Source organism: Trichechus manatus, unplaced genomic scaffold (genome assembly GCF_000243295.1).
Source record: "Trichechus manatus latirostris isolate Lorelei unplaced genomic scaffold, TriManLat1.0 scaffold00022, whole genome shotgun sequence".
Lineage (NCBI taxonomy): Eukaryota > Metazoa > Chordata > Mammalia > Sirenia > Trichechidae > Trichechus > Trichechus manatus.
Genome location: NW_004443958.1, coordinates 6,080,140 through 6,104,110, shown reverse-complemented (window position 1 = coordinate 6,104,110; position 23,971 = coordinate 6,080,140). Strand labels below are relative to the sequence as shown.

Genomic DNA, 23,971 nt, shown 5'->3' with positions numbered 1-23,971 from the left:
TGTGTGTGTGTGTGTGTGTGTGTGTGTGTGTGTGTGTGTATTTAGGCAGTATACCTAAAAAGCAGGCAAGAGATCAAAGAAGCCTCACAAAGAGAGGAAACGGATGTCAGAGGTAGAAGCTAGGAATGGACGCTGAGTTGTAAATTATTTAGGTCTCTAGACTCTGGCAGTAGTTAACTAGCAGTATTCCCCCTTGTTTTTGTTCTGTCAGGACATAAGCAGCAAAGGAAAAATATGCTGAAAGGGAACATTAGCTCCAGGGTGAGGCAAAGGAGCAAGGAGGAGTAATTTTCTGAGTCTTGTTTCGCAGGGCTTCATTAGGCTTCTCTCTTCTCTTCATTTCAGGTTTAAAGCCCCCCTCCAAATTCACTGCAGTCATCCATGCGGTGACCCCGCTGGTCTCTCAGTCCCAGCCAGTGTTGAAACTTCTCGTGGCTGCAGCCAAGTCCCAGTACTGTGCCCAGGTGAGTGAGGGATCGACCGGAGCAGCACCTGCTGTCTCCAAATTAGTGGTCTAGAGGCTCTGTGCTCCCTGCCTGTTACACACTTTTCTCCCCAGGACTCATCTGATGCCATGCCTTGTTACTCCCCTTTCGTTTATTATGCGCTGTTAAACCCTTCCCATCAACTTAGAGGTCCTTGGAAGTGAAGTATGGCAAGATAAACGGGTGCCTTCCAGAGACACCTTGGCACTGGTATAAAGTTAAAAAATATATAGAGACTTAACCTGTTCTTTAAAGAATATAAGCATATTATTTTGTTTTAAAATGTCAAAGTGATAAAGTGGCATCAGAAGTGCCACTGGAGGACCCCCAAAGCTAGCTTTCAGTCGAAGCAACAGACTTAACAAAATGCTGAGAGGCAGCAACTTTTGTTCCACAGCAACCGTGCTAATTATAAAATTGGGAGCAGAAGATTCTATCTATGGTAATCATCTTTTCCAGACCAGTACTGCTCCCACACTCTGAACAGTGGTTTTTCTGATTTGTGAATTAGTTTATAGGAGGAGGTTTACAAACGAGGAAATAATTAAATAACGTTGAAGTGCACAGTTTTGAACCAAACACCTTTATTGGAAATAATAAAGTCACATAAAATCAGCAACCATTCTAGAGATTCTGAAGCATGAGCTCATCCTACTTCTTTCTTGAATGGCTTTTTTTCTCCTGCTTTGGCTGGGGTAGCACAGGTTCATAGCAGATGTTCTGATGTTCACTATACATTTTGATTTAATTCAATCCGAGTTATTTTCTTACTTTTCATCGTAAGACATGAAACTTCAGGAAACCACTCAGTAAGAACCAGGAACCCTGAAATTGCTTCTTTTTCCTTAGCTTCCCCCTACCCGCTTGACACAGTTTTTCAGGTTACCCTTTTTGCCATCTCTCTCTAGTAGTTGAAATGGGAAGGTTCTGAATGTTGTGTGGGAGTGAACTTGCTTGCACTTTCAGGTTTGATGTCTGCCATTCTGCCTCGCTTAGATCTCCATCTCTCTCTCTCTCTCTCTGTCTATGAGAAGAGTCTTTGGGTTGGAGACCTGCATGAATCCAACCATACCAAGCCATCTAATGATCCCGTCCCTTTCAGATCATAGTTCTATGGAATTGTGACAAGCCCCTACCAGCCAAACACCGCTGGCCTGCCACTGCTGTGCCTGTCATCGTCATTGAAGGAGAAAGCAAGGTAGGACTCAAGGGGAAGAACTTCAATATGGAAACACAGTGGAATTTTGTTTCTCTGTGGGGACACTTTGGGTGTTGGTTCTAGATGTTTTTCTCCTGCCTATAGGATCTGCTAGCCATGGACTACTTCTTCCGAAACTGTACTTCTCTCTGAATTTCCTCAGCCTGTGGCTTTCAAATTCCTAATTCTAACTCTTAAGCAGCTTGTGACTTTATGTATATTACTTAACCTCTCTGAGCCTCAGTTTGCTCATCTACAAAATGGAAATAATAATACATACCTCATAGGGTTGCTGTTAGGATTAAATGAATTCAGGGCCTGGCAGTAGTCACTGTTCCTTAAATGATGAAGATGAAGATGAGGCTGATGGTGGTGATACATGAGGTTTGCTTAGCTAATTAATCTGAATTAATCAACTTTCAGAATAATGGTTCTTCCTCACATTTAGCTTCAGAAGGATATTTTCACCTTAATTTTGTTTTGGTTTCTCCATCAAAGCTTCAGAAGGGCTTCCTAGCTGGCTCCTGCATCCATTCTCCAACTCATTTTGCATAGAGCTGAATGATCTTCCTAACCCTTTCAGGGCCCTTCAGGGACTCCATTTGCTAATGCCTTCAATTGGCATTTGAGGCCATGAAAACCTGGCCTGGCTAGCCTTCCTTCCCTCTCTCATTACTCTCCCCACAGACCCTATTCTCAGACCAAGTTGGATCATGCACAATTACCTGAATTGCACTATGTCCCTTCCTACCTCTAAATTTTGTTGATCCTATTTACTCTAAGTCTTAGCCACCCCTCCTCAACCCTTTGTCTCTATTTGTCACAATTCCCATATTCTTTAAGCTCTTGTTTACATGCTACCTCTTCCTTGAAACTTCTTCTACTATTCACAGCAAGGTGAGCTCTTTTACCTCTTGCTTCTGCTTATTGCTTTCTCACGGGTCTTATCCATCGTAAAGAAGTCGGTCACTACTAAATGAAACTGGGAGCAGTGAAGCAATGTCATCTAAGAGAGGCCATGAGGGACTAGCTCACACTAAGTAAAACAACTATGAGCCCGAGTTAGCTACCAGAATGGCAAAATAACAATTTATTAGATTGACCCATTTGAAATCACCATTCCAAAAAACCAAACCAAACCTGTTGCCGTCGAGTCAATTCTGACTCATAGTGACCTATAGGACAGAGTAGAACTGCCCCATAGAGTTTCCCAGGAGCACCTGATGGATTCGAACTGCTGACCTTTTGGTTAGCAGCCGTAGCTCTTAACCACTACGCCACCAGGGTTTCCAAAATCACCGTTAGACTCCTCCAAAATGCCATTTTCACATGGTTCAGCTGAATGCAATGAGAAATATAACTCTCACATAGACAACATGATAGTGAATTATTGATTCAATTCTAATTTATAAGCACCTACTGTGTCCCAGGCACTGTGCAGCATTCTTGGGACACAGTGGGTATATGACAAATATAGTCACTGCATTCATGGGGCTGAAGTCAAGCAACATCAGAAAGCTGCTTGGTAAACGTTTAATGAGAAAAAGCAGGAGTTAGAATAATCACATGCCCCATGGATTTACCCTTTTAAATCCAATTCATCCTAGGCACGGTTTCATGAAAGAAACAGACACACACAAAAATCTCCTGTAAATCCTTATGTCTATCTCTCCAGTAGAATAGCCTGTGATGGGGGCCACAGTGTTCCAATTCCAGTGCCTGAGTCCCTGCCACAGTACTTGAATGGAGTCTGTTAACTTGGAGCTTTGGTATTTTCTGTTTTTTATGCTTCTATAGGTGATCAGATCTGCTTCTGGTAGATATGTCTTTCTTTGAACATCTGTATCAGGATGTTCAAACATGATCTAGTCTCACTGACTGTCTGGTAGCCCTTCAGACCACTTTACAAGAAAACCACTTGCCGTCGAGTCAATTCCGACTCATAGCAACCCTGTAGGACAGACTATAAAGCTCTGGTAGTGCAGTGGTTAAGAGCTCAGCTGCTAACCAAAAGGTCAGCAGTTTGAATCCACCAGCAGCCCCTTGGAAACTCTATAGGGCAGTTCTACTCTGTCCTATAGGGTCGCTATGAGTTGGAATCGACTGCTACGTGGCAGATAGGTAGATAAATTTCTTAAATAAACTACCAACGAAAACCCAGTTGGGGTTGCTTACATGCTAATCCATTCAACTTTTGGAAGGCAGCTGAGGCAAAGTATTTGAAACTGTCTAGTCTTTACACTCGAATTTGGAAGTGGTTGGCATAGGTGAAGCAGGCTCAGAGCAAGGAAGCAGGTCCTTTTAAAACCAGTTGTTGGGCAGATGATGGGGAAGAAGCCATCTTTCCTCCCCATTCCCCATTTTAAGGTCTCCGTGTCTAACCTTGAATTTAAAATTGATGTGTTTGCCGCTTTGGCTGCAAGATTCTGTTTTGAATTTATAGGTCTTGTCTCTGCAGTTTTCCCCCATAGTCTTAACAAGAGAAAGGTCAGGGCATTGCTAAGTCGGCAGCTGATGGTTTCTGCGTTAGTCACTAGTCATGTAAACAGTATCAGGAGAATTGCTTCAGGCTGAGATTTCTGAGCAGTGTGTATATGGGGTTGCCGATAGCTTTGTATTTTATTTTATTTCGAAAATCTGAGAAAAGCAAACCAACAGACTCAGTTGACAGTTGTGTAGGAGCAGCGCCTGAAGTCATTTGCTCTGTAGACACATCCCTTTGAGCTCCCAGAGATGGGTTGTAATGGGCACTTTCTATTTTTAATGTCATGAGCCTTCTAGTAGCTTCATAGGCATGCAAACTGATTCTGAGATGACACCTGTGGACGAGCTGGATTCTTGATGCCAGTGCAGCTTGGGCTTCTTTTGGGGGTGCTTAGATATGTGGAATGTGTTCCTTTGGCAGCCAGGCTTAGGCATCCCCCTCCCCCTTTCCCTTTGTCTCCAGTCTTCAAGTGCTTCATTCCTTGGCCTTCATGCCTTGGAAGTTGATGGCACATGGGTCTTTTCTCCTGAGTCTCCACGTGTGAATCCAGAGAAGGTGTCATAACCGTTAACATACAATTTTCGGAGTTATATTGCCAGATGTACCCCACAATTCCCTTGTGAGGTCCTTTCCAACCCTGGGGCATAGTGGCCAAGGTGCTCTACAGAATCACACCATCTGGGATGAAATCCTGGGTCCACTTTGAATGAGAAACTTAACCTCTCTGTACCTCATTTTCCTCACTTATAAAATGAGGTTGTTGGAAAGATGAAATGAAATGATATCCATAAAGCACTTGGAACATTTCCTGGCACGTAATAAATGTTCAGAAATATTAGTTCTTCTTGTGGCTTGTCTAGCACAAAGTGTTAAGCTCTAACTGTCACGGGGCGGTTCCAGCTTCCTCCTCAGCTTCAGTTTTTCCAACTGATCCCCTTACCACCCTCCCAGACACACACCAGCTCATCATGCCCTAGCCCAGAATTGCCTAAGCTTTATTCTTATACTACCTTCACAATTTTTCTAAATTGATGGACCACATGTGATACTGTTTACTTAAGTTTCTTTAAATTAACTTACTTTTTATTTTAATGAAATTATTTTTAAGTAAGCTTATATTAATACCTTTTATTGGTTTAGCAACTAATATGTGTGTGTTTTTATGTATTTTTTCTAATATATGCTAGAAGAGATATATAACTAGAGGGATGTTAACTATTTATCTGCACATCCTCTACAATGATCTTGCCTTTCAGTGGTGTGTGTCCCACACTTGGAATCACTGCTCCATCCATCCATTCTTTCTGGACCTCAGTATGGTGATTCTCTCCTCTGTGCCTTTGCACCTGCTAAACCCTCTGCCTTTTATGCCCCTTTTCTACCCTATACCCAGTAGAGTCCTATCCATAGAGGTCCTACTTCAATGGCATATCTGCAAAGTCTTCACCTGCTCTTCCAAGCAGCTAGTTGCTCCATTTTCTGAGTACTCTGGCATTTTTCACATAAGCCTAGGATTGGTCATCTGCTTCTTGGGCTCCTCTGCAGACTCTGAACTCCTTAACGACAGGGAAGATATCCTCTTTATCTTGTCCTCCCTTTGACCAACAAGTTCCTGGCACATAGAAAAAAACAAAACAAACCAAAATAGAAACCACTTGCCTTCTAGTAGATTCCAACTCATGGAGACCCCATCTGTGTCAGAGTAGAACTGTGTTTCATAGCGGTTTCAATGGCTGACCTTTCAGAAGTATATTACCAGGCCTTTCTTCTGAGGCATTTCTGGGGGGACTCGAACCTCCAACTTTTTTGGTTAGCAGCTGAGCCCATTAACTGTTTGCACCACCCAGGGGCTCCTGGCACATAGTAGATGCCCAATAATTGTTGAACAGATGAATCTAAACCAATGGAAAATGGTGGTATTTCAGTGTTGAGGGGAGACGCGGCGAGCCTTCTTTATGAAGGTGAGGAAGATGAGGGAATTTTCCTGAAAACAAGTCTTGAAATTTACTTTTCTTTTTCCTTCCTCCCACCCCCTGCCCCCACCTACTTTCTACTTACCCCCCAGGTTATGAGCAGCCGTTTCCTGCCCTATGACAACATCGTCACTGACGCCATTCTCAGTCTCGACGAGGACACGGTGCTCTCTACCACAGAGGTAAGAGTCCTTGCCAGAGGAATGGGCGGGCAAGCTCTTCAGTAGTTACCCCAAGCCCGCAGGCCACAACACTTCTCTTGCTCTTCTTGCCTCGGCTAAGTGGAAAACATTTTTCAAAACTTCTGTGGAGTAGGTTTTAATCAACCCAACTCGCCTTTGCACCTTGCCACCACCTGGCACCCTGCAAGGGCATTTTCTCCGCTAATTGGCTCCTCATTTGCATGGCTGTACCTCACCTCTCCCCTCCTGCCTGCCCTCCTTTTTTGTTGTTAAACAGCATAGCTAGGGGCACGTGTGCAGGACCAAGGTGGGAGTGAGGCGCCTGCTTAGCATTATATTTTCACCATACTGTCCAGAGAAAAGAGGCCCACCTTTCCCCAGTTATCCTGAGAACGCCTGTGCTGTGCGGGGGTGTGTGACCTCTGTTACGGAACCACTCTTCTTGGTTCTCAAAGCAGCTTTTCGATCTTGGTTTATGTGCTCAGTTTCTTTCACCCACACAAGAGCAAACGATTTCACTTTAAGGCTGAGATGGAGATCCCTGCTATTTCAGATGTTCAGGTATTTGTGCCAAAAATAAGATTGCATGAAGAGTGTGTGAGGAGGAGAGAGAGAGGAAAGATAGATAGGGTAGAAAACCAATTTTTACAACTCGAATGAGTATTGATCTCTGAAACCTACTTTAAACCGTAGAGGGGACCAAAGACAGTTATATAAAAATGTAGTATATCGGAAATACATTATTAATGGGAACTGCTGAAAAGCTTGGAGACTTAGCTACTTATGCCTTTCTCCCTCTCTTTCTTTTTTCCTTTTTATTCATAGCCATTTTCCTTTCAATTTCAGCATCGGCACTTACCAGCATGCACTTTTCTAGAAGCCAGTCTGATGCTAATGGCCTGGGTCCCACATAGCCAGGACTCAGTGTTGACCTAGGCTAGGAGTCTCCATGTCTCTTTCTTGAAATTCCATGGATGCTTCCAATTTCCATCAAATGGAGTTGAGCACACATTTCATTCAAGGGCAACCTAAATAAACACAGGACAAAATGCCCTGGGCCTCACCTTGGTAGAATGCTTTCTGTGTAGCCGAAGTGCTATAAATACTTGGTGAATGAATGATTGGGGCAATGCATGCTGTGGGGATTAAAGCATGAACACCAAGCCAATTGTGCCATGTGCATGTTGGCAGGAGAAAGATGCCAGGGGAGAAGATATGCTTAATGTTCAAAGGGAAAGACAGCTATGGAATACAGGGTATGGAACACTCCAGCATGCATTTTTCTGCTGCTTCCTGCAGGGGAAGCAGGCATCCCAGGAGCACATTCATTCAACAAGTATTTATTGAGGGATTTCTTTGTTCTGGTCTCCATGCCAGGTGCTTTGGTTACATAATTCCTGGCTGTATCCATCAGGGTCCCAGCAGGAAACAGAATTCAAATCAGATAATTCAAATCAGGTGACTTGGGATTACTGATGAAGGTCTGAGTGGAGTTAAAGGGACCAGCTATAGATGGTTAGGCACCTGGAGACTAGCAAAAGCAGGAAGCAGTTCCCACTGCTAGCCTGAAGGAGCAGGGCAAGGATATAGTGTTTGCAAAATTCCTGAGGGCTGGCACTGGGACAGAGAGGCTGCTCTACAAGATCATGGAAGGAGGGACATAGGTAGCTACTGCTAAAACCCTGGTGTCAAAGTAGGGAGGAGGAAGAAATACTTGGACCTCTCTCTCTGCCCCACCTTCAATTTCCAGCTGGTGACTCCCATTGGTCTTACCCAACTAGACACCAGCAAGGAAGACCTAGTGGTATAGTCCATAGGGTTCCAGCCTCCAAGGGTACAGAGCAGGACAGGAAGCGTGGAGAGTAGAATTTGGAAGGCAAAGAGAGGTAAAGCAACACATTGCCATGGTGGAACACCATGGTATGTGTGGTCAAGAATGTCTACAGCATATACTGAAATCATTATCCAGTGAATGACCTGATGTATTGACTCATCTTACATCGCCTCCTGGCAAAGAACAGTTGGTCTCACTCAAGGATTTTTTTCCTGTGCCATGGTAAAATAAGAGGAGCCCTGGTGGTGCAGTGGTTAAAGCACTCGGCTGCTAACCAAAAGGTCAGCGGTTTGAACCCACCAGCCGCTCTGCAGGAACAAGATGTGGCATTCTGCTTCTTGAAAGATTACAGCCTTGGAAACCCTATGAGGCACTTCTTCTCTGTCCTATAGGGTCGTGACGGCAGTGGGTTTGGTTTTTGGTTTTGGGTTGTGAAATAACTTTCAGTTTCTGGGGTGCCTACTTGTGCTGGCGAATTTCTTTTCCAAGAACAGCAATTCCAGGCACTCAGTGCACACTGGGAGGAAGGAGCATGTGTCATACGTGAAGTAATTAGAAGTCAATGTGGGTTGAAAATGGTATGTAAATGTAAGAGACTGGCAGTCGGGTTTGCTTTTGCCTGTTGATCAGTGGAGTGGTTGCGTTGCCTAAAATGGTCAAGGACAAGGAATTCTCTCTCTCTCTCTCTCTCTTTTTTTTTCAGGTGAATAGATGTTGGTTCGTTTTATTCCCCCTCTAAGGATTCTTTGCTTGTTTAAATGTCTCCCTGTAGTATTAAGGATAGATTTTTAAACAGCATCTTACAAAGGACATTAGATACAGTTGGTTTATAATTATTGACGTTTATCTGGGTTGCTGCAAATTCTCCAAACAGATGTTGGTTTTTAATAGAAAAGGCCGAGAACTGACCTTTGCCTCCTTTGATGTGTTAATGATATGCGTGAAAGCAGAACAATCACAAGAATCATAGTTTTATCTGAATTTACTTTTGAGTTCCTTTGAAAGGACTTGAAACAGCTTTGAGATAGCAAGAAATGCATGTGATGAAAACACCCCATCGGGTTCTATAGTAGTTGCCAGTGCACGTGTTTCCTTTTCAAAGAAGAGTAGAAAACCCCAGAGAGTGCTGACAGCCGGGCTGGTTCTTTGACGATGGCCGCATAACCCACTATCCTCTCAGTTAGCGCCATGAGTGCTGAACGCCGGTGACAATGTGCAGGCTCTCATGACCTGATTTCAATTTTCTGGCAAATGATGGCCACTCTCTTACTGTCTTTTTAACTTTCTGATGCCAGGCTTTCTTAATGTATGTCCCTCCACCCTCTTTCTGCCCCCACCCCGGATGCTGTAGTTTTGGGGAACAAGCATTATTGTTAAGACTTTCTTATCTTGACATAGGGTACCAAATTAGATCTTCCATTAAAATATGAATTTATGGTTGTTTGCTAATATAAAATAGTGATTTCAAATTAAGCCCAAAGAATTTGGAGACGAAAGGACACTTGAATCACCCTGGAGTCGCTGGGCAGTATAAACGGTTAATGCACTTGGATGTTAACCAAAAGGTTAGCAGTTTGAATCCACCCAGAGGCACTTTGGAAGAAAGTCCTGGTGATCTACCTGCCCAAAATCAGCCATTGAAAACCCTGTGGAGCACAGTTCTGCTCTGACACACATGGGGTTGCCATGAGTCAGAATCATCTCAACGGGAACTGGAACTAGAAAAATATCACGTGGGCCAGTGTTTCCTAAAAGATGGGTTGTGCATGTAAAATGGTTTTACATGGTTCACTGCAAGCATATTCCATTTTAATAATTTTGTATTTATTTTAATATGTGTTAGAAAATAATATACCTAGCAATCAAACCCAAGAAAGGTGATCCAACTGAATGCAGAAATTATCGAACAATATCATTAATATCACACGCAAGTAAAATTTTGCTGAAGGTCATTCAAAAGCGACTGCAGCAGAATATCGACAGGGAACTGCCAGAAATTCAGGTCAGATTTAGAAGAGGACGTGGAACCAAGGATATCATTGCTGATGTCAGATGGACCTTGGCTGAAAGCAGACAATACCAGAAAGATGTTTACCTGTGTTTTAGTGACTGTGCAAAGGCATTAGACTGTGTGGATCATAACAAATTATGGATAACATTGCGAAGAATGGGAATTCCAGAACACTTAATTGTGTTCATGAGGAACCTGTACACAGATCAAAAGGCAATTGTTCGAACAGAACAAGGGGATACTGCGTGGTTTAAAGTCAGGAAAGGTGTGCATCAGGGTTGTATCGTTTCAATGTGTATGCAGAGCAGATAATCCAAGAAACTGGACTATATGAAGAAGAACGGGGCATCAGGATTGGAGGAAGACTCATTAACAGCCTTTGTTATGCAGATGACACAACCTTGCTTGCTGAAAGTAAAGAGGACTTGAAGCACTTACTGATGAAGATCAAAGACCACAGCCTTCAGTATGGATTACTCTTCAACATAAATAAAACGAAAATCCTCACAACTGGCCCAATAAGCAACATCACGATAAATGGAGAAAATATTGAAGTTGTCAAGGATTTCCTTTTACTTGGATCCACAACCAACACCCATGGAAGCAGCAGTCAAGAAATCAAGAGATGCATTGCACTGGGCAAGTCTGCTGCAAAAAACCTCTTTAAAGTGTTGAAAAGCAAAGATGTCACCCTGAAGACTAAGGTGTGCCTGACCCAAGCCATGGTATTTTCAATCACATCATACACATTCAAAAGCTGCACAATGAATAAGGAAAACCGAAGAAGAATTGACGCCTTTGAATTGTGGTGTTGGCAAAGAAATATTGAATATACCACGGACTGCCAAAAGAACGAACAAATCTGTCTTGGAAGAAGTACAACCAGAACGCTCCTTAGAAGCAAGGATGGTGAGACTATGTCTTACATACTTTGGATGTGTTGTCAGAAGGGATCAGTCCCTGGAGAAGGACATCATGTTTGGTAAAGTGGAGGGTCAGCGATAAAGAGGAAGACCCTCAAGGAGATGGATTGACACAGTGGCTGTAACAATGCGCTCAAGCATAACATTCAGGACTGGGCAGTGTTTTGTTCTGTAGTACACAGGGTTGCTGGAAGGGAGGCTACGGTAATGGTACAGCAACTAATCTGAAGGCAGAATGCCTGGGTTCAAATTTCGGCTCTGCCACTTACTAAACCCATTGCTGTCAAGTCAATTGCGACTCATAGCAACCCTATAGGACCGCCCCATACGGTTTCCAAGGAGCAGCAGGTGGGTTAGAACTGCCAACCTTTTGGTTAGCAGCCATAGCTCTTAACCACTCCTCCACCAGGGCTCCAGTCTACCACTTACTAGCTCGGGCGAATTACATGAACCTCCATATACCTTGGTCTCCCCCACCTGTAAATTGAAGAATGTAAGCCCTGGGATTACTTTTAGAGTTAAATGAGTTAAAATATGTAAGACCTATAACTCTGACTGTCTTGTTAAAAGCATTATATGAATATAAGCATTGTGATGGTTGGCAGTTAATATTTTTTTGTCTTCTGTTTATTTTATTGATCACTCATCAAATGGGTATCAAAATTCAGAAGTGAGCTTACACATTTGAAAGCAGACTATTTACTAATTATAAACGTTAGTTTATCACAGGTTCAGGAGTACCTGCTTTGAGTTGTTGTAAGCCCTTGAAAGTCATTTAGCAGCATTTCCTTTAAAATAATCCTGTGGCTTCACTTGGCCTTGCCCCCACTTATTCTTAGTGATTTTTTCTGTGGATGCTTTTTCTAGATTTTTCTTGTACTGTTCATCTTCCAACCTCAGAGGCCTGAATTATTTTTTTTTTATGATGTCTGCTCTGTATTCCAGTTAGAACCTGTGCTCTTTAAAAATCTTTTCTCTTGCTCTTAAGAGGATGCTTTTATTTTAGTCTCTTTGGCTTTGATGTATGATGGTTCTGATGTATGCTGTATATTCATACTCTGCATGTACATAGGAAATCTGTTCCTGCTTATAAAGCAGATGTGTTTATGCCTCATGTGAATCAATAGTCATGTGCACTTTTCAGGGAGGGGGAAGAAAGAAACGGCTTTTTGGATTTGTTTTTTAACTGGAACAGACTGGATTTCTAAAGGACTTATCAGCAAATGTATGTGTGGTTTTTTTTTCTTCTTTCAATTCCGTATTTAATCTGAAGTTTCTTTACCAGAAAACATTAAAATGTGCATAATTATGGGGCAAAATGTCAAGCAGTCAGTTTAATTTGCTGATGAATACATGGAATTAATGTTTTGAAACAGTCCTGGGATTTTGCATTATGAATTAGCAGGGGGAAGGTAATGTTTTGTTGACATTTGCGAACGCTGTTGATTGCTTGTTTGGCTTGTGTTCTGCCTGCAGGTGGATTTTGCCTTCACGGTGTGGCAGAGCTTCCCCGAGAGGATCGTGGGGTACCCTGCACGCAGCCATTTCTGGGATAACTCTAAAGAACGGTGGGGGTACACGTCCAAGTGGACGAACGACTACTCCATGGTGTTGACAGGAGCTGCTATTTACCACAAGTGAGGAAATTAGATGTCTCTCTTTTAGACGTTACGTTGTTGTTGCGAGTGGTCGCCAAGTTGGTTCCAACTCATGGCGACCCCATGTGTTACAGAGCAAAACTGCCCAATTGGATTTTCTGGGCTGTAATCTTAACAGGCAAGAGCCCTGTTGGCACAGTGGTTAAGCTTGGCTGCTAACTGAAAGGCTGGCGGTTCAAACACACCAGCTGCCCCCTAGGAGGAAGATATGGCAGCCTACTTCCATAAAGATTTCAGCCTTAGAAACCCTATGGGGCAGTCTACTCTGTCCTATAGGGTCGCTATAAGGCGGAATTAACACAACGGCAAAGGGTTGGGTTTTTTTTTTTTTTTTCATCTTAAGGGGAGCAGATCACCAGGCCTTTTCTTCTGCAGGACTGCTGGGCAGGTTCGAACTGCCACTGCCAACCTTTATGTTAGTGGTTGAGTGCAAACTGTTTGCGCCACCTAGGGACCTCACATCTTATACAGCTCCTCATATGAGTTTCTGGCTGCTGGTCATTTTTCTTAGGCAAGATCTTGTCAATGGCATTAACAAAAATTAGTTTGCATCCCTATTTAAGTTTTGGGGATGTGGCAAACGTGTTTTTGAAACCAGTAAAACCTCTTGTCTCATTGTTTATCCAGAAATTATGGTAGAGTAACAGCTTTAGTTAGTTTGTAAGCCAGAGAATGCGGTGTCTTGGGTATCTGAATATTTAGACTATAGATTACAAACCAGATCCTTTCCTAAGTGTGTTTTTAAGTTGAATTTGTAGGTAGCTCAGAACAGGTGCATACAGTTCTTATTTACCCTTACTTTGGTGCAAGAAAAGGCTCGAAGACTTTTCGGTGATTTAAAAGCTGCACGTGCAGCAAGTGAAGGTGACTGTGATGAATTTGTTGTGAGTAGGGGTTTGTTCAGTCGTTTCAAAGTGAAAGCAAAGTTCCATAACCGTTAAAGGGCAAGTACAAGTTGTCCATAAGTCAGATGTTTGTAACCCTGTAACTTGGGGACTTATTGTAACAACAACAAAAATAAATACTTAATTGAGCACCCAACAGGCACTGTTCTAGATAATTCACCACTGAATAAAACAGAAAAAGTTCCTCACTTATATGGATCGTATATTCCAGCAAGGGGGAGACACAGTATACATAATAATTATGTATTTATGTTAGAAGTTCAGTCCCTGGGTGGTGCAAATTGTTCATGTGCTAGGCTGCTGATTGAAAGGTTGGAGGTTGGAGTTCACCCAGAAGCATCTCAGAGGAAAAGCTAGTGATCTACTTCTGAATAATCAGCAACTGAAAATCCTATGGAGCACCGTTCTGCTCTGATACATGAGGTCGCCATGAGTTGGAATCGACTCAACAGCACCAGTTTTTTTTGTGTGTGTTAGAAAGAGATAAGTGACATAGCAAAACAAACAAACAAACAAAAAAAAAGGTAGAGCAGGCTAAGGGATCAGGGGTGCCTAAAGCAGAATGGAGGGCAGGTTGGAGCATGATCAAGGTGATTCTTAGTGAGTGGGTGAGATTCGGGCAAAGACTTGAAGGAAGAGTGAGAATTAACTGAGAGGATATCTGCGGAAAGAGTATGCTGGTATGAGGAACAGCTAGAATAGATACCTCAGGTCAGAATGTTGGAGGAATCTCAAGAAGACCGATGTGACTAGGATGGAGTAAGCAGAAAGGAGACCAGAGGGGTTATGGAAGCCCTGATGCAAGACCTTGTTGTCCATTGTGGGGACTTCACTTTGAGTGACATGAAAGCCAGTGCAGGGCTTTGAGCAGAGCAGAGACATCTGGCTTATGTTTTCTGTGTCCCCTCTGGCCGCTGTGTTGAGAATAGACTCTAAATAAGCTTGAGGAGAAGCAAGGAGCCCTCTTAGAAGGTTACTGACATTATCTAGGCAAGAGATGATGAAGCCTAGGACCAGAATGTGAGCAATGGAGGTGATAAGTAGTGGTCAGATTGTGGGCATATTTTGAAGATTGTGCCAGCATGATGGCATGATGTCCCGACAGATTGGATGTAGCGTTCAAAGACTTAAGTTTTTTGACTTGAAGAACTTGAAGGATGGAGTGAGTGCCCATCAACAAAGATGTGGAAGGTTGTGGGTGAAAAAGGTACTGTGGGAAAATCCAGGTATTCTGTCTTGGATATGCTAAGACATCCAAAAGAGTATGTTGAGAGAGGTCAGGAAATAGAAATTGGGGAGTTGTTTACATATATTTGGTCTTTAAAGCCATGGGAATGAGATAAGATTGCCAAACTAGTGAGTGTAGATGACTAGCATTTCCAACTCAGTCCTTAATGGAAGTCACCATTCTTCTGCCTTAGGAAGGCAAACACACCAATCTTAATCTAGTCTTTGTTTTTGTTTTCTTTTTTTTAAATAAAGACTAGAGTATCTTGCCGTCTCAGGGGTAGTGTTGGAAATGCACACATTATATGCATTTAAGCTAACTGAATCTTGATCTAAAGATTTCACCTCTTGAAAGTGCGTTGTTCCCACCTCCTCCTTCTTGCCTCAGTGAATCTGATTCATTCAAATGATTTCCTTTCCTTTAAGTATATATGGTACATGTCCCTCCAAAGAAAAAGATAGATGAGAAATAATTCAAATTAACTGAAGGCTCTGTAGCATGATTGACCACCAAATTATTTAGGGTTTTGCTCTAACAAATATATGAAATATATGGTTTAAAGGCCACGCAAATAGAACAATATTTTGTTGGACTCTGGGTCAAGGAATAGTAATGTATACAGTTCTGATTAAGCCAATAATTAAAATTATAAAGAAGCTTTGGAATGATATATAGATCATGTGTGAATAACTTCTCTTGCTGCCTGAAGTGTGCAGTTGCTCTTTGTAGCAGGCTAGCCTGATACTAGAATTAGGTTAGGCAAGCAATATCTACTTAGTTGTTTGATCTATGGGTATTTTTGTGCCTTGTTTCCTCGTCTGTAAAATTAGGATAGTAACAGTACCTACTTCTTAGGTTTGTTGTGAGAATTAGATGAGGCATCTTATGTAAAACACTTAGAACATTATTTGGCATGTAGCAAGTACTGTGTAAGTGATAGCTATATTCTTCATCATCATCATCACCCGTGACAAGTTTAGGGATTCAGAAAATGAGTATATGTTTTCTGTCAAAGAAGACCATTTGTGATTATGCAGTGATGGCCCCCTGTGAAACCTGTCTTTGGTTTTTATAGATATTATCACTACCTGTACACCCATTACCTGCCAGCCAGCCTAAAGAACATGGTGGACCAACTGGCCAATTGTGAGGACATTCTCATGAATTTCCTGGTGTCTGCTGTGACAAAATTGCCTCCAATCAAAGTGACCCAAAAGAAGCAGTATAAGGAGACAATGATGGGACAGGTAAGAATGAAGAAACCTTTCCTCCTTTTCTGTGCTCACTGGTGGTTCAGTGTCAGCCTGAGGTAATTAGGACTTGATGCTTCTCTAGGTTCTCCACTTTGGAAGCATAATGAGGCGATATTAGAAATAAACCACATCTAAGAGCTCTGAGGGAGTGTTAACAGTTGGCACATGGATAATTGGGAAGACATGAGTCAAGGGTGTCTTTATGTCAAGAACATAAAGCTTTCATATAACCAACAGGGTGACATGAGAAAGGCAAATCTTCTCCAGAGTTTAAGACCCACAGTGAGTTTATATAAGTTTATCGTAGGTGCTTTATTTAATGAATAGCTAATAATACTATCTTCAGCACAGCCCCCTGGTGGTTTTTCGTGAGTTGGATGAGTGTCATGGTGGTTGACTTGGAGTCACAATACTCGATTTTCAGTTCTGGAACAAGCATTTATAAGCTATGGGCAAGTCAGTTACCTTCTGAAACTCAGTTGGCTCATCTTTAAAATAGAAATGGTGAAATCCCCCTCACAGGGTTGAGGTAATATGTATGAAAGCTTTTAGAAAAATAAAGTAAAATATTGAATTGAGTCACAAAATTTTAGCACTGAAGACATTTCACAGGAAATATAATCCAGCTTTCTCATTTTACAAGTAAAAAAACCATGACCCAGAGAATTTAAGTGTATTGCCAGAAATTGCACAGTAAGTTAGAGATAGATCAGGGAGTTGAATCCTAAGTTCTGTTCATTCCAGTGCCTATTCTCCTACACCCCAGAATCCTTATAGCAAGTCCATCTGAATAAGCTGAAGCTCATTATACCTTTATTCATCTTGACCAGAGCCGAGTACCAGAAGTAAGAAAACAAAACCTTAAGTAAGACCATTTAGGCCTAAGCAAGTTAAGTCCTGCCGTACCTGACAGGATTTGAGTCAACTGAAAGGACACACTTTAACCTAGTTATATCAGTTCAGTTATTTAGGGTTGTCCATGTACCTTGTTCTAACAGGGAGTCCCTGGGTGATGCAGATGCTCGGCTGCTAACCAAAAGATTGGCGATTTGAGTCTACCCAGAGGCACCTTGGAAGAAAGGCCTGGCAGTCTACTTCTGAAAAATCAGCCATTGAAACCCCTATGGAGCACAGTTCTACTCTGATACACATGGGGTCACCATGAGTCAGAATAAACTCAATGGCAACTGGTGATTTTTTGGTGGTGGTGGTGGTTCTAACAGGTATTAAAATCATATACAAACTGTGCTTTTGCAAAGGAAAACTTAGCCAGGCCTCAAGTTTCCACATTGATGGTTTTTACTCACTAAATTTAGTATAAAAAAAAAATTGACAAGATTTTAAGTTTATAAAATTTATTCATTCAGTATTTACTGAGCACGTACATATTATCAGATACTGTACTAGATACTAGTTATGAAAAAGGAGCTGTTCTTAGTGAGTGTCAAGCCTAGTGGAAAATTCTGTTTCCCTCCAACTACTAAAAGAACTGGTAAGAGGATTGCTAGAAGTTTTGATCTTTATAGTTGAAAAATAGTTCATATTCAAGGAGGGTGCATTGAACACCTACTAGGTGCCCAAGCATTTTCATGTATGTTATCTCAGTTAGAGACACAACATTTCTATAATATTGTTTGCCCTGAGAGTGCTAGGGACTTGTCTGAAAATATGCATTCATTAGGGGTAGAACTCTTTAACATGTGATTTGTTAAGAGTTGGTTCTTTTCATATATTTGCCAGTTCTACCAAAACAATATTTCTAGTAATTTTACACATCTTTTGTGGGCAAATCTAAATTTAACCTTAGGTCTAATTAGATTTGTCTGTGTACTGTATTTGCCCCTTTCTTCCCATATTAGTTTATTGAATGTCTGTGTGACTGATGGAGTAAGTAGATACCATGCCCTAAGATTATGTTTTTATTACAGAGGAAAGACATCTTCTCAATATATATTGGTTGACCCAAAATGTGTGTTAAAATCTAAGGGCAAAATAGATATTTGAATTGAATGATTCAACTGGACTTTTTTTTTTTTTAATTTGTGAGAGAGAATAAGAATGAGCTTATAGTCTACCCGAATCATGGCCTTATCTACCCTGAGACCAGAAGAACTAGACAGTGCCCAGCTACCACTGCTGACCATTCTAATCATGGCCACAATAGATGGACCCTGATAGAATGGGAGAAAAATATGGAGCAGAACCTCAAATTCCTTAAAAAAAAAAAAAAAAAAGAAGAACCAGACCTATTGGACTGGTTGAGACTGGAGTATTCCCTGAGACTATTGCCCTGAGGAGACTGTTGCCCTGAAATACCCTGAAACCTTGAACCAAAACTAACCCCTGAGGTCAGCTTGCAGCTAAATAACAAATTAACTCAAAAAATAATAACTATCAACCGTAAGTACTGTGCTCCTTTAAAAAATCACCTATATGAAACCAAACAGCCAACAATTACTTTAAAACAAAGATGAGAATGTAAGGGGGCAGGGAAACTAGATTAATGGAAATGGAACAATCAGAATGGAAATACTGAGAATGTTCATGTATTGTAAAGAATGCAATCAATGTGACTGAACAACTTGTGTAGAAATTGTTGAATGGAAACCTACACTGCTGTGTAAATCTTCACCAAAAACATAATAAGATATTTAAAAAAAAAAAAAACCAAGGGAATAAAAAAACAAAGAATGAGCTTAAGCTCTTGACAGTATTTTCACTTGCATATGTGAACACTTCCCTTGGTGTGGTGGTCTGGCCATTTGGAATGAGTGGGCCAATCAGAAATAGCCTACAAACTCATAACAATTTAGGAATAAAATGAGGTGCGTTGGGGACTGTCTGCTCTAATTTGAACTCAGTTTAATTTGATACCTTTCTCTGTTTTCCAAGCAGAGCCCTCCTAGTAGAAATGGCAAAGAACAGAGTCTGAGTTCTGCCCCTTTCTAGCCTTGAAGAAATCATTTTAACTTCCCTGCATCTGCTTTCTACCTGTAAAATGGGGATATTATTACATGGCTGGGTCATCAGATTGTTGTGAGTCTCAAATGAGCTCCATGAAAACACTTCACAAGTAGTGTTTTGTTTTTCAGCTGCTCAGCGCTAACTTGACATTTGTATTTACCTTCAACATTATTTTCAAGCATGTTGAAACTTCATGTGGTTTTAAAGTGACTCTGAGTGATTCTTCCAGTAAAATATACCTTCCTATGAAAGTAAGTTTCTAACAATGGCCAAGGACACACACACACACACACACACACACACACACACATCTTTAAAGAGTCGCCTATGGACATAAATGAATTTGTGGTTTCTCCCCCCATAATTGGGCAGCCCACTTTTTCATTGTTTCATAAAAACATTGTTTTAAAGATATTTTACTTAGTGTATTTGTATTTGAGCACTCCCGTCATTTAAGCCTTCCTTTTAAATCAGTACTGATCATTTACATGTCCTAAAAATATTTAACCAACCCTGGGGCGGTGACACAGAGCTAAAGAGACGGTAGCTCTTCTCTGCTTGTGCAGAATGAATCTTTCTTCCATTCTAAATGAGCAGTGACTCTTCAGAGGGTTGATGGGTCTTCAAAAAGTAATCTTTGGGCATTTTAGTGGAGTAGGAAATGCAGCGATCCTTGGGTTAAGAAAAGAGCAGAATTTTCAGTTTGAAATCTATAGTCAATCTTACAGACATACACTCTTGTGTACCACTGAATCCACCCCCTTATACTTTGTGGGGTCATTTCAGTGGAGAAGTCTGCAGAAGGGAAAATAGATTTTTAGATGCTGCATAACACTAGCCTTGAATGAAATGTAGGGGGTTTTCTTTTGTTTTTTTTCAACTATACCTGTGGTCTTTTTTTAAAGGATTCAGTGGGATCTATATAAACATAAAGGTAGAGAAATAGTGAAAAGAGGAAGGAAGGGATGGATGGATGGATGGATGGATGGATGGATGGATAGTTTTACCTTTGAAAGTTGATTATTGATACCCCCAAGCCAACTAAGTAAACATGAAGGTTTTAAAAAACTATCTTTGAAGCCACAGACACGTTGGTAGTCATGATACTCGATCCCAGGTGTGAGGGACATTTTCCTATTTAGTGACCATAGCGATTGGGAGTGAGTTGGTTAGTTATTCACCTGCAGTTTCAGAGAATTGGTCACTCAATATGAACCTTATTTTGCTGCTTGGTTTTTAACATTGAGGAACTTACCAAATATTGGAAAATCCTTCCCGGCAAGACTGAGAACCGGGATCAGATGGGTGCTTGCATTTTCACCGGGCATGTGGGTGGTGTGGCTCAGGACCAGGCCAGACCCAAGCTCTGCTGCTTGCCCGTTTGCCTGTCTCGGTTCTGCAGTGTCTCCATCTCATGGTGTGCTTCTCTTGTTGACCTCCTGGTTTCTCTCCTTTTCCCTAGACTTCTCGGGCTTCCCGCTGGGCAGACCCTGACCACTTTGCCCAGCGACAGAGCTGCATGAATACGTTTGCCAGCTGGTTTGGCTACATGCCGCTGATCCACTCTCAGATGAGGCTCGACCCCGTCCTCTTTAAAGACCAGGTCTCCATTCTGAGGAAGAAATACCGAGACATTGAGCGACTTTGAGGAATCCTGCCAAGTGGGGGAGGGGAAGCGAGAAGGGACGGGGTCAAGCTGCTCTCTCTTCCCAGTGCAGATTCGCTCGTTCATGGAGCCAGATTGTGCCAAGTATCCTAATTAACTTAGACGAACAGTATGACAAAAAAAGGCCAATGAGAACTCAACTCCTGGCTCCTGTGACTGCACGGGACTGCTCCAAACTCACCTCACTGGCGTCTGTGTCCCAAGACTAGGCTGTGTACAGTTTAATTATGGAACATTAAATAATTATTTTTGAAATGATTGCTATGCAGGTTTAAACTTTTTTAATGATCAAAACTATTAAAAACCAGAGTTCTTTCTTTAATCAAAATTGTGTTGGTTGTGAATACTTCAAAGCTGCTACTCCTCTTCCCACAAACGTCTTTGCCACTGGTCACACGGGCTTTCCTGCAGAGTTGTAGAAGCCCACACTTCATGGAAAACACAACAAGTCACTCTAGCCAGTGTCAGGAAGTAACCGTGCAGAGGTTAAGACAGGTTCATTATTTGACTTTCCAGTGCAAATTTTTTTCCACTTTGAATTTACAAGTCCACTTTAACTTTTCATCTCTAAAATGTCACTGCATGAGAGAAGTATTATGACCTCCAGATAGGTGGTTCTTACTGAAAATTTTATGTTTGAGATCTATAAGTATGATAATTTTTTTCACTGGGTACAGGGAGGAAGAGTGTGAGGGAAGTTAGTACCAAGAAAACACTAGAATAATTGAGGAAAGTTCAGTTTGCACAAGGGACCATCCAAACAACCTACCAGCCAATTATTGAGATGGAAATACTCACCCCAATAGTAACCCAATGTTTTTGGGTATGTTTTAGATTACAGAATCAACAATTAACACACATACGGTTATACCTGGGGAAAGATTTTGGCTTCGAGGCAAAGGAGGAATGAGTGTACTTGGGGAAACAGATTGTTTGTGAGACAAACTCTATAAAGTTTGTGAAAACCTGAAGTTCCAGAAGCTTCTCTATTGAAAAATTTTAAATTCTCACCATTGAACAAGAGGATTGCTGTGAAGTAACTGAGGGTGTGCCTCACCATTGGGACCCTACTACCATTTTTGGTCAAACATTGCTTTGAGCAAGACTCTGGAAAACAAAATAATCAGAAACAAATGTGAATACTGTTTTATTTAATTTGAATTTTTAAATCTGTGGAGAAGTTTAGTTGTGCTCCTTGGAAATTGGTGGAGTGTTAAAAAGAAAATTTCTATCCTTGCGAACACTATCTTGAGCCTCTAAATATTTCTTATTACTTATAAACTGCTTTATAAGTACAAACTGAAAAAAAAAAAAAAAAACATATCCCATAACTCCATTGTAAAGGATGGAGACTTCTGATAGAAAATACTTTCTTCTACTTGGAAGAGTTGAGAGAACAGAGAAGAGAAAGATATTATTGGGTCCTACCACCTATTATGCTGAATAAACAATAAGCACTTTAATTTTTTTCCCCTAAACTCTCATATATCTCATAAATCTATTTCCAGTGTGTTTTAGAAGAAAATTCCATCACCGAGTTATGTGTAGATTAGTTCAAGTGCCTGACTTAGGTCACCGGAAACCATAGATCCAGCAGACTTTAACTCATCCTTTGTAGATATTTGGGGAGAAAGTAACTTGCAATGATAGCAATGGGAGGGAGCTGGAAGCAGGAGTGAAAAGTGGTGTTTGTAGAGGTCCAGAGAGGTGACGAGACATGGTGTGGAGCCCCATGGTAGCAGAGCAAAGACCAGAGCCCATATGTACAGATGCTGTGATGTGAGAGGTTCAGGAAAGGAGGGATTTTTCTCTGTAGCTTCACGTCTCAGAGCAGCTCCTTAACTATATCTTTCTCAATATGACCCATCCTTAGCTCAGTTTCAAACACGTGACATTTACCCTACGTGGATGTGATTATCTCTTTTGTAGTTGAGGAAAAAGAATTCTTAGGTATTTGCCCTTGTTTCTTTCTACAAAATGCCCAGTCTATAGGTTTCATGCCATTTAAACTGCAGCTCTCAGTCATTTGAAGGGTTAGCAATTAATCCTTATTCATCTGGCCTTTGCAAATTTGTATTTAAATTAATTTTCAGGCTGGGCAAATTATTCTTGTATCTCTCTCCTTTATGAAAACAAATGCAATGTTTTGTTCAATGACCCCAAGCCAACTTGAAACTTAGATGTTGTCATCTTGGCTTGCAGGGTAGCGTCCCTGATTGGACCAGTGAGTCACGTGCGTGGATTCAGGGGATTGCTTTGCTGGATTTACCTGACACAAAGCTCACAGGCACGTATTCTCCACTAAGTGTGTTAACGTGAAAAAGATGGTGCTCATAAGTGAGAACAAGATCTGAACACTTTTCAGCCGCTTAAGATTGCCACGGTTTCGTGTTCTGTCATTCTCTGAGGAAATCTCTTTGGGATGCTAGCTAGTGTGTTCTTTTCTCATTTGGAACGTACAACTGGGAATTGAACAATGCTTAGCAAATCAGTGAGGCCCGACATTAAGATGTAATTTTAATTCACTTAGGAAAGAGATGTATTTCACTGCAGCAAGTTTACAAATCATAGCCATCTCCGTAGGAAGTGGAGAGTTCTCTCTCAGCCAACTTTAATGATAACCAGGGGTTCCTAAGTGGACCAACATGTGCTGAATTGGTAAGAAGCCAAGGGCAGAGAGTGTGGTGCCAACCACGTAATGAATTACATGCAGAAACTCCGTAGAGGTCTTGGCCACTTATGATTTCCACACACTGTCTTTTTCCAACTCCACATTAGGACATGTGATCTTAAAAATAATTTTTTTAAAGCTGGCATATTTATGTATTTATATGAAAAAGTCTTATAAATATCAAATCAAGCTTATATAGCCATTAAACAAATCACCTTTGCTGAGAGTAACAAAATGGCCCCAATCTGAGACTCTAGAGAAAAATCCATGAAATAATCACTGTACTCATGTCGCAAAAGATAACACAAAAAGGTGGACCCACCTGGGCATCTCAGCACACTTTCTAGATAAGGTGCTCCAGAAGAAAGGGAAATCTTCTGCCTGGGATCTTAACGTGCATACTTTAATTTCTTCTTGTTACAAATGGTGCTCAAAGAGGGATCAATCCTGGTTCCTTCAATTTTCCTTTTGGGGTGAATTTTTTTTACATTACAATAGGCTATGTTAGCCTTTATTTTGGTGGTTCTAGAATACC

The 23,971-nt window shown here is 41.4% G+C and overlaps 1 protein-coding gene across 1 annotated transcript in view; it reads left to right on the top strand.

Annotated features, from left to right (window-relative positions):
• Positions 1-21,093, top strand: part of EXT1 (exostosin glycosyltransferase 1) — a 320,136-nt gene extending 299,043 nt beyond the window's left edge. The window contains exons 6-11 of the mRNA XM_004372966.1: positions 346-464; positions 1,588-1,683; positions 6,234-6,323; positions 12,568-12,728; positions 15,958-16,129; positions 20,562-21,093. Of these exons, the coding sequence (XP_004373023.1) occupies positions 346-464; positions 1,588-1,683; positions 6,234-6,323; positions 12,568-12,728; positions 15,958-16,129; positions 20,562-20,747 (824 nt within the window). The 3' untranslated portion in view covers positions 20,748-21,093. The remainder of the gene's footprint in view (positions 1-345; positions 465-1,587; positions 1,684-6,233; positions 6,324-12,567; positions 12,729-15,957; positions 16,130-20,561) is intronic.
• Positions 21,094-23,971: the final 2,878 nt, after the last annotated feature.